At 40.0% G+C, this 11,894-nt stretch overlaps 1 protein-coding gene across 1 annotated transcript in view; it reads left to right on the top strand.

The window, feature by feature from the left end:
• LOC106941653 (NADP-dependent mannitol dehydrogenase-like) overlaps positions 1-11,894 on the top strand; it is a 24,195-nt gene that overhangs the window by 8,453 nt on the left and 3,848 nt on the right. Inside the window, exons 2-3 of the mRNA XM_015024725.1 lie at positions 3,850-3,922; positions 10,755-10,872. Of these exons, the coding sequence (XP_014880211.1) occupies positions 3,850-3,922; positions 10,755-10,872 (191 nt within the window). The remainder of the gene's footprint in view (positions 1-3,849; positions 3,923-10,754; positions 10,873-11,894) is intronic.

Genomic DNA, 11,894 nt, shown 5'->3' with positions numbered 1-11,894 from the left:
AAACAGGGGGACTACCACCACAGTCTGCCAATCCAGGGGTACTGCCCCCGATGTCAATGCGATATTGCAGAGTGCGTGAGCCAACACAACCCTACAACATCCAGAGCCTTAAGGAACTCCGGGCAGATCTCATCCACCCCCGGGGCCCTGCCACCGAGGAGCTTCTTAACCACCTCGGCGACCTTGTCCCCAGAGATTGGAGAGCCCAACCCAGAGTCCCCAGGCTCAGCTTCCTCAACAGAAGGCATGTTGGTGGAATTGAGGAGGTCTCCGAAGTATTCCGCCCACCGGCCCACAACGTCCCGAGTTGAGGTCAGCAGCAGACCATCCCCACCATAAACAGTGTTGGTGCTGCACTGCTTCCCCCTTCCAAGACGCTGGATGGTGGACCAGAATCGCCTCGAAGCCGTGCGGAAGTCTTTCTCCATGGCCTCTCCAAACTCCTCCCAAGCCCGAGTTTTTGCCTCAGCAACCAGCCAAGCTGCATGTCGCTTCAGCTGCCGGTACCCATCAGCTGCTTCTGGAGTTCCTCAGGCCAAAAAGGCCCGATAGGACTCCTTCTTCAGCTTGACAGCATCCCTCACCGAAGGTGTCCACCAACAGGTTTGAGGGTTGCCGCAGCAACAGGCACCGACAATCTTGTGGCCGCAGCTCCGATAAGCCGCCTTGGCAATGGAGGCACGAAACATGGTCCACTCGGACTCAATGTCCCCCATGTCCCCGGAATGTGTTGGAAGTTCTGCCGGAGATGGGAGTAAAGCTCTGTCTCAAAGGGGACTCCGCCAGACGTTCGCAGCAGACACAAGACATTTGGACCTGCCAGGTCTGACCAGCATCCTCCCCCACCACCGAAGCCAACTCACCACCAAGGAAGTGGTCGGTGGACATCTCCGCACCTCTCTTCACCCGAGTGTCCAAGACATACGGCCGCAGATCCGATGATACAATGACAAAGTCATGAATAAAATGCATGAAAGAGAAATGGTAGATTAACAAGGGGAATAAATTCTGTCCAATTATTTTTAAATCAAATCATATTTATTAAGCACTGTTGGTATCACACCAGTTTTTGCTGTTAAAACTGTGGCCAGCTGCTCCGTAAAAGTAAATAAATAAATAAACCTTCCACCATGAGGACAATGTGGAGGTTCATCCTCGGAGCCGATTGTTGATCTGGTGGAGTCAGAGCTTCTACTGAGACAGAAAAGCCTTTAGGTTTCCTAACACCTGATTTCTCTGCTTCCTCTTTCATCTTCATTTGCTTAGACTGCAAAAATATGTTGAAGATAAAAACATTGATGAACGAGTTATAACAACAACCTCACAATATCAAAGTCTCTCTGTCATATGGAGCTTAATTAAAACCAGGTTAAGTTTATGAAGAAAAGTACATTAAGTTACAACAAACAACCTCCATGCAGTTATAACATGAAGCTGAATGATTGTTATAGTAATAATCATAAAAGTCACAATAAATTTGATAAAGTATTTTTTTCTGAAACCAATGTAAGTTTGCTTATATGTGTACTGTACTGTTTATAATTAAACAAAGATAATTAATAAGCAAACTTACCACCAGCTAGCAACACGTTAGCAGCCTTCGTCCCTTCGGGCTCCTTTTGTGACTCACATTTCATTTCCATCGGTTGTTGTCCAGTTGTGTTGTCGTCCAACTCGGATTAGGACGTCACCAGCTTGAATTTACCAAAATTAGTAACTATTGTCAAGGCCCTCTCTACTTTTAAGGCAATATTATGCGAGTAAAAATGGCGAATTTGAACAGCATCTGTTATCTTCTCTGGCTTCATGGCTGTACTTTTTATGGCGCTTTTCAAAAAAACAGAGTGCATTACTGCCACCATTTGGTCTGGAGTATGAACTGGAGCTAATGCCATTCACTAATAGATCTTACATCATACATCCGAAATGAACTGGATAAAGAAAATTTCCATGTTTTAGTTAAAAAACTGAAAACAACAGATCATATTCGGAGAGATGTAAAACTGAACATACCTGCTACATTTAGTGTTAAGGACAGGTATTGTTTTTGTTGTAGCACCTCTGTCACTAAAGTGTCAATGTTTGATATTTTGAGGCATGAACACATTAGTTACTTTGTTAAACAACATTACATCAAGTTCCATTATAAGGACTGTTATTTTTTATTCTCTGCCATTTTAACAAAAATAGTAAGAGATTACTAAAGCACCTAAAAAGGCATACTTTATTAGCCTAAAGTGTACACTGAGATGTAATTTAAAACATACTGAAATTAATTATTTAAAGTAAGTGTTAAGTGAATTTTAAGTTAATTCAAAAAGATTTTGAGCATATATTTTAAAATGTATGCTCAAAGATATATTTGAAATATCTTTAAAACATATTTTAAAGATATTTAAAATGTCTTAAATATACACTTGAGAAAATACATATTTTGTTCACTTAAAGTATACTTTTATTTAATATATTTCTTAAAAGTGTATTTTGGTACAATTTTATTAAAGTATGTTTAAAGTTATAATGTCAACATTGGTACAAGCATACTTTTAGTATACTTCTTATGTATTTATAGGTAGTACACTTAAATGTACTTAAATGTATTTGAAATATACTAAAGTATATATTTTTTCTCTAGGGCACAATAGACATGGGCCAAATGGCCCACGTCTAGTTATGTAGCTTGATAACTATCAAGCTACATCGAGGTTGTAAAAAATTAGGGCTTCAAAATCATTAAAAACATATAAGGTATAAACTTTCAGAGAAAGCGTTGACTGGAATTTTTTTAGACTGTTTGGTGACCCTCATCAATGCGGAGTAGATATTCTTTTACTCCCTGTTATCACACATAGGACTGCACAACATCAGAATCAAAGATGAAAATGGAATTTGTCAGCATTATGATTGAGCACAATGGAATTAGTTTTATGAAAAATTTTGTAGTACTATTGTGCTAAGGATAAAAGTGACAGTGCTCCTCTTTTCTTTTGTTTTTGTTTTTAGGTAACTGTATAGCATGACAGTTCTAGTCCCACAAACACAAATACTTCTCTTGAGAAACATTCCAATTTGTAATATGCATCTTTAGGATGCTAGCCACATAAAAAGTGATTTGGATCATTAACATGCATTAGAATTTTAAATTTATCGATTACCTTGTATGTAATGGTGCATTAGGTCCAGTGTAGAAAAAGAAGGAAGAATACATTTCCATCAAAAAACTTTAGATTCTCAAAAATACTGTAAAAAAAAAAAAATGTTGAAATGTCCAAAAGCCTGAAATTTTCGACTTTATGAGCTCAGAAAATTTCCAAATTTTTTCTAGGAAATTTTCTAGAAAATTTAATATATAAATTTCAGATTTTTTTCTCACAGTTTCAACTTGAACCTCAGATATTTCCTCATTTTGTACTCAAATGTACTCCTTTTTTCTTCTATCTACAGCGGCCCTACTTCCCTGTCGTACCTGTACCTATGAAAAAAAAAGTGTGGAGAAAATAAAAAATAATCTCGACAAAAACATGTTTTGGGAAATTTTAAACCTTGTTAACTGGAATTTATTGTTATGGCGATAACCTCACCATAACAAACTTATCACAATGAGACATTTATCACAATAAATGCCGAAGTCTAATAAACATGCACACATATTTTATCTTCACTTATAAACTTTTAGCTTTGAAAGGTAAAACCCACAGCTGCACATCTAAACGCACAACTTCCAAATCTTCAGCTCCTCTTGGGCACATCCGATACGCTCCTATCTCCTTTGATAAACTACACGTTTTCCAGCCTCTAGGTGCGGCCTGTAGTAATAACGTGTCTCTTTCCTCTGAATCCTCACCTTAGGTGGCTGGTCGAGTGATGTTAAAGCAAGGATACGGAAAGATTATTAACACAGCCTCCATGGCCAGTATAATAGGTGAGTAATGATTGCATTCTCCTCTCTTTCTCTCTGGAGCTGCTCAGGGTCAGCATTTAATCTCTTGATTTGGCGTGAAAAGGATGTACACTTCAAACTCAGTAGAAAGGAGGTATTTGTTGCGTTTTTTTGTTTTTTTATGTTATTATTTACAAGGTTCTTGTCGCTAACAAGATTAGACAGCTTTCACTTAAATTCAGTTGCTCCAATGAGATCCAAAGGCATCTGCCGCCGCTTCCAGCAAAAAGCACAAAGTGTCGTGATTGCATCTCTTCAAGGCACTTTTGCATCATAACAAACATCCCCTCTCTCCAGAGCCTCGCGGCGGATGAGGAAGACAATCTGAAGTCCAACTTGGGAGGGGAGGGCTCCTGTGCAGAGGCAAAAAAAAAAATAACACCAACATGAGCCCTGCAGGCCTTGTTTGAGCAGCGTAAGATACTTTGAGAGTTTTGGTCAGGGCCTAGCAAAAGTCACGCCTGGTGCAGCAGTTCATCGACGGTTAAAGTTAAAGGTTAAAAGATTGGCCCTGTCAAATGGTGTGCCATATGGGTCCCCCCTCCTTCACTTCCTCTACCAGTCCCGATTTGCAGGAGGCAAACTGTAATACATGAGCGTGCTGGTAAATAGAGACTGCTTTAAGAAAATGATCAATTGCCCGCATTACGTCCAGCCCTTCAGGAATTCACTTTATCGCTCCAGACATCTGTTATAATATTGTCATAATGTGTAATCAGATGGGAGCCATATGAACCAAGTGGAAGCTGGAAATGCACCCGTAAACGTCCAATTAAAATGCACAATGACAGCTTTTTATCCATCTGCTTCATCAAAGGGTGTGTGTGTGCGTGTGTGTGTGTGTGTGTGTGTGTGCGCCCTGGTATCACCACACTTGCACACTTTCTGACCATCACAGCTTTATTCTTCCTTTCCTCAGACATGACTGGAGTAGAAGTATCTAATGTGATGCACAATTATTTGCCCCTTTAAAGACTTTTGCTTTTTATATGCTTCAAAAAATGTTTTAATATCAAGCAAAGTAAAGGGGAAAATGTTTTTAGATAATTTCATTCAATAAGAGGGAAAAAAAGACCAAACCAAATTAGCCCAGTGTGAAGATACAATGACAACATGAAATAGGCGAAAGTGTCTTGGAAAGTGAGACGTTCTGCCCTGATGTATTACACAACTCCTTTCGATTCTCATTTCCCTTCAGTTCTCTGTCTGGAATTTCTCCCATTGATCTGGATTTCTCCAGTGGAATTTCAAGGTGTTCTACTAATTTTCTGCGCTGTTTTGGAATTGCAGTAATTGTAGCAATGGCAGCAGAGGAAGTGAATGAAGTTATTCAGTTCGTTCAGTTCCATGTATTGCAGTTCTCATTAATAGCCATCTTGTTCGGCTTTAACTTCTCTTTTCTCAGTTTACTGAGTGGGGGATGGTTGTTTACAGCACAGACCTGGGGTTAGGGTGTGTTAGGGTTCTGTGTCCTGTTTACCCCTCTGAGTCTCTGTGCCGTCCTGATTGTTCCCAGCTGTGTCTTTTTTCTTTGGTTACCCTCCCAGTGTATTTAGTCCCACTTGTTGTCTTTGTCTGTTGTCGGATCCTCGTCGTGTAACGTCTTGCTGCCTGTTGTTCCGTTCTGTGGTTTATTCATTTGGTCATCATCATCCTCATCCTGGGTCCTGTCTGCATCCTCCCTCACCACTCAACCTCACAAATCATGACAGAGTGTTGATTCAACTCTTTCACAAATAACACTTTCAAGTGTCATTTTAACACAATCAAGAGTTGACCAATATAGACCCTTTCAAAGTTGAATTCACACTTCCAAATTTGCTGTGTATTTCGTTTGTTTCTTTCACCCGAATACATTAAAGCATTTTTTTTGTAATGTATTTTGTAATTCCTACATTATTTGTGTTCAATATTAAAATTTGTTTGAGCTCAAAACATTCATGCAGCAAAAAAGCAAAAAAAAAAAAAAAAACTTTATCATTGTTTTAAATTTCTAAAAAACTCAGGCGGTGTGTTGATCTTGATGATGGATGTGTGGCTCGCTAACTCTGACCTGCCCAAATCGCCTCCATGGTGATAGGCTCTGCAACAGCAGCTTCATTCTGGGGAGATGAATACATCATTTGAACTTCTTATCTGCTCGGAAGTATTCAAAATGTAAGCGTACGCGATAAAGAGCATGTTTTCACCCAGAAACGGAGCAGTAAGTAGCTGGGTGAATGTTAAAGAGGGCTTTGGAGAATGCGCTGCCTTCAGCCTCCTTTTCCCTTCTTCGGGGGATTACTGTTCTTTAAGTCGGTAAAAAACATCAATGCACGTTTATTTAAAGGATGAAGGCATTTTCTGAATGATATTTGGGAGCCGTATCATCGGGTCTTGAGCTAGGATTAGTGCTGTTAGGCATTGCAAGCTCTCTTTCCTGTCCTGATAAGTTGGATTTCACCTTCAATATGCGTGTAAGCTGTGGGCTCTGCTCCTTCTCGCCTGCTCCTCTCAGGTCCTAGCCCGGCCTCATCCGGCACAACCCAAACCCGCTGTTAGTATTCCCTTTGACATTCCACACGCAATCCACCTAATTTTTTTCATCATCCTTTCGTTTATTTCTTCATCGCTTCAAAATGTTCTACTTCTAGCATGCACATTTTTTGACTGAATAATATAAGCTGAATGCTCCCAGCCATTTATTTCCCAAGACGGGTTTCTTTTTTACCTCTCCACAGCTGGCCGGTATTTATCATCCCGGTCTCACACTGAAACCATTTGGCAGTCAGATCAGTGGGTGATGAGGTTAACTACTAAAGTTGTATGTAACTTGGAGCCTTCCTTGTGATGATTAATCAACCAGCAGAAAATGAGCCCCTGTCCCGGCGTCCCATGCAGTGTGCAGCATCTGTGATGGTCAGGGCAAACAAATGGCTCCCCACTTTTGTTGCTGAGGACATAGCATAACTGGGCATTATGAGCAATTAATTTTACATGACTTCATCCGCAGAGTTACCAGCAGCAAATGAAAGAACTTTTCATGTAGTGCCCAGAAGCACCAGCATGCTGTAATATACAGCAAAATGCTGTTGACTCTCTTTAGGAAAATATTTTAAGTCTACAAAAAATTTGAAAATCAACTGTTTTTGTGTTTTCATCTAATCATTCTAAATCTGAAAGTTTCATGAAGAACCTGGGTATTTTCAAAATTAACATGGAAATGATTAAACTCAGTCCAGACTCATTAAAAACTGTGAAGCTAGTTTAGCGCTAGTTGAAAGCTGTTATGAGTTACAGTTCACATTGTTAGTAACTGAAAGTTAGCTGGTACTGCACCTGCCTGGGGATAGCTAAAATCTACAAATACATGGGACCCCCATTAAGAACATCTTTAACTCACTATTGTAATAGTTCACACACCATAAATGTTTTGCTATACACTGAACAAAAACATAAACACCCCATCTCACATATAAGAGTTTTATGAACATTTGGGTTCTGCGATATGTAGAAAAACTCAAAATATATTTTCAGTAATTACTGATCTTCATATCATCATTGATAACATCGTGTTGTTAACATTGTAATGGCTCAACAGTCATTTGAACATGATAGGGGTCAGGTTGAAGAATTTGATTGTGACCAAGTTGGCTTCTCGTAGGCGGCTACGGACAATCTAACTCCTACCCTGTGATGTGTCTGTTGTGCAGACCAATAGTCTCATCAACTGTGTGTGTTGCTGGTCTTAGCTGATCCCACAGATGGACAAGCCAGACCTGGCCATCTTGACCTGGAGTGGTCACACATGGCCAACGAGGATGAGGTCGATTTGCAGTATTGGAAACAAACTCTTAAATGGCCGATGGTCCGATAATGGACATTGAGCCATGCAGGTACGGCTCTAGTGGACACCCCTACATCCAATATGCCAATGACATGCTCCCGCATAACTTGCAACATTTGAGGCATTATGACTTGTGACAGAATTTGACATTTTGGGGCGAGCTTGTATTGTCTCCAGTCCAAGGATTGTCCAGTTGCTGCTCATTTTGTCTGATCACCCACTGGACATGCCTCACCCAGGCATCGAGTGAAAAAAAAAATGTACTGAGTAATGCTCACTGACATCAAGTTGGATAAAAAATTATACACAAGAGAAATATTACTTTTGTACAACAAAATATCTGCAAATACTCACTTACAGTTGTTAACTCCATATGGCAACAATATTTGACATGAGGCATTTATATTTTATAATGTATATATGCATATGTGTAGTAGAAACAAGAAGAAGAAGCTAATATCTAGTTTTCTCTCAAGTTGGCCAAATCTCAGGTATTGGTAATTTAATTTCCTTACTGAAGTAAGATGTACTTGTTGCTTATTAAGTGAAAAATTATTTCATTCACACCTTTGGCACTGAGACCATCTTTGAATAAATGCTGGTATCAAACAAATCTTCTATTTTGTCAGGTTCCCAAATTTCAATGGTCCACAGTCTAACAGTTGTGGCGATTAGCATCCCTATCAATGGGGGAATGTGCTAACATTAAGACATTAGTGTAACATTAGGATCCCGTTCTCTATAAAAAAATATATTAAGTTGTCTTGGTATTTGTTGTGTTGGATTAGAGCTAAAGATTATGCTGAACAAAGTGTTCTCTTAGCAATTGAATAAGACTTTTTCAATGGTGTACTTAAGAACAGAAAATAATGGAGGACCCAGTTAAACAACTCCAGATTTTTTCACTTTAAAAAAACAGCAACACAAAAACCAACAAACAAAAAACAGTGCTTTGTCTGAGTGATTGCAAACAAACTAACCAAGCTGCATCAGAAAGTGGCAATGATATTTTTCTTTTGTACTGCAAAAGGGGCTAAGCTTGGTCCTGGCTTCAAGCCGGATTGAGCATTTATGCATTGGCCTGGTCCCACCCTGGAACATCAAGAGCTGTGGTTCCAATCAGGATGACAGGGCTGGTTTGGAGTCAGCTGTCAGAAGAGCACTAGACTTTCTCGATGTCCTGTCATATTCTTATCCATAAGTTTTTAAATGATAATAATGACATATTCATTTGCATTTTGTTTTCTTTTCAGTTAAAATAATATTAAAGAAGCTGAACAGAGGATCCTCATTGTGGCATCACACATCAAGCAGATAAACATGTGAAACAAAACATACACTGCCTGTGGTCCCATTAACTGCATATAAATAATACAATTATTTATTATAATTGCACCTAAATTATGAGATATTCATCTTTGGTACACTGAATATATATGTGTGTGTATGTCAATAGGATTTATCAATATGAGTTTGATAAATCTGCGCTCTGTGCTACACTGGGATTAAAGCGCCACTTCTCCAACTGAGCCAATCAGAAGTCGGCAACACTCTGAACGAGGTCTTGTTTCTGCATCTGCTTTGCTTCAGCGAGGGAAATCCCACAAGCCGCAGCAGTAGTTCAGCAGAACCAAACATGAGTCCAGCTCAGAGAGAACACTCAGAGGAGATTTTTTCTTTAGTTAAACGCAAAGGTGAGGTGAATGTTTCCCTTAGCTTCCTCACTGACAAGAGCATGCAAAATGAGCTAGACATGACAACCATGAGTGAAAATATTCTACGTTCTTGGGGAGATCTTCTCGACAGGTTTAGCAGGAATTTGACCAACATGACATGATGTCCACCTTCATAGTCATACTCCGCTCAGTGCAAAACAACCAGTGTTGGAGTGCAGGGCCGAAGAGAGCTGGGCTGGGTCCAGGCCAGGACCTGCAGTGCAAAAAGACCTAAAATCAACATTTCCAACAGAAAAATATACAATAGCATGGTCAAACCTGTGCTAGTTTAAAAAGGCTCTTCCTCTGATTTTATGTCTCGTTTCCTCCAGCAAGTGACCAATTAATTTCTTAGGTAAAAGCAAAACGGTTGTATAAAAATGAACACAGAAGAATCCCTCTGTTCTTACTGTGGTTTTTAGCACAGGAAACTGTCATGATGTGGAATGGTTGGTGGTGAGAAAAACACTCGTAGGCCCAGGCAGACATAATATGAAGAATTTAATGATGACTCCACAGAACTTAAGCAGACAGGTAAGGCAGACAAGTAAGACAGACGAACACAACTGACGTTCTACATATGACAAGGAGGACCCGACAAGAGACACAGACAGCAGATGGACTTAAATACACCAGGAGGGTAATCAGGGAATGAGACACACCTGGGAAGCAATCAACAGGGAAGACAGGACAGGGACAGGACTAAACACAGAAAACACAGAACACAACAGAAACATTATGTGCTTGATAGTTTTTAATATCCTTTGATAGCGAGTCCATATTTATATATTTTTGAAAAATGATGGAGGGGAGTGTGTGGACAGGAGGTGGACTTAGAAGAAAATAATTATTTTGCAGTAAATTGCTATTGACACTAGCATTTCATCCCTGAAAATATGGGTTTTGATGATTTCATGACCCAGAATTGAACTTGTAAGCAGACATAAACATCCAACAAAAGGTATGACTTTGTCAGGGGATGCTGTGTGCAACCTGCAAGAAGATACCTGATGAAGTTAAGGGGTCTGTGCAAGTTATTTTGAGATTTTAATGTGATATAAACAGATTTCTGATTCTAGAAAATGCTAAGTGACCAAAACAAACAAAACCTATTTTATTCATCAAGTCATTCAAGTTTTATTATAACCTTTGGTTAGAAATTCATTGGGCTTGATGGCTAGAAATAGCTATAAATTAACTCAATCAACATTTTTTTCCCCAAGTCTTTCCTTGTAAAGACACTTAATTTTATAAACATTTCTTTCCTCTGCAGTGCCCCATCCTCAGAAGCAGATTTCCTATAACACATCCAAAGCTGGAGTCGTCAAACTGACCCAGACTTTGGGAACTGAATGGATTGACAGAGGAGTGCGCGTCAACTGCATCTCACCGTGAGTGTTTGCCGCTCTTCACCTCACATACTCGTTCAGCTTGTTTGATTGTCGTGAAGAATTGGGTGGTTAAACAAAAGCTGTGATTAGCGTATTTGCTATCTGAGAATGAGCTCTGCTTTGAGAGCGATGCGCTAATTTACGCCCGCGAACAACACTTCGCCGCTTAATTAGACGAGGTCTTGAGGGATGAGTCGACTGAGAGCTTGCTCTAATTTTTCTGCTCAAAGCAGCTGCAACAATGAAGCCTTGTTTGAATAAAAAACAACAACTGCAGAACACAGTTTTCTGACTTCTTCATCTGTGTGTTAAAATATGAGAGAGGAAGCAGGGTTTGACGCTAACCGGAGCATCCTCAGCCCAAATCCGTCCGGCCGCTCTGGGCAAACCAGGCCCAGAACACTTGGCTTTATTTATCATTGGCTTGTTTGCAAATTTTAATTCGCAGAGAAGCAATTCGGTCTCTCTAATCCAATTCTCCCCACGCTCTCCACCCTTTTGCGAATAGCGTGTCTCAATGGTCCGCTGATTTCTTTGAAGTGATGGTTGGTAAATATGCATAAAAAAGGAAGGGGTGTGAGGGGCAATTAGCGTTCGTGAGGCAGACTGGAGCCCGATTCTATTGCCAACTTTTTTAGCCGCAGCGGTGATAAGCTGCATTATCTATAAAATTGGCTGAGGGAAAACAGCACCTCTGATTGCCAGGAGAGGTTCCAGATAACAGGGCGGTTGAAGAGAAATATAATTGAGGTGGAATACGTTAACCAGGGGTGTCACACATGCTAATTTAACCAAATGTTTGAATTCTATATCCAAGGGTTGAAACAATGATTCAGTCATTGTCACGCTAATTGTGCCGGTTGACGTGTTTTTTCAGATGGAAGCTAACAAACATTTTCTGGTTAAGGTGTACCTAGTTTCAGTTTCAAACTGAGAAATGTAAGCCTAAGCATAAGTAAAAATGGATGTGAGCAAATGACTCCAGACGTCTCATCTTACCTGTGGGCTCCCCCCCCCCCCCC

The sequence above is a fragment of the Poecilia latipinna genome, unplaced genomic scaffold, assembly GCF_001443285.1.
Source record: "Poecilia latipinna isolate Pla-1442-1.1 unplaced genomic scaffold, P_latipinna-1.0 Scaffold3792, whole genome shotgun sequence".
Taxonomy (NCBI): domain Eukaryota; kingdom Metazoa; phylum Chordata; class Actinopteri; order Cyprinodontiformes; family Poeciliidae; genus Poecilia; species Poecilia latipinna.
This window is presented reverse-complemented; position numbering and strand designations above follow the sequence as displayed.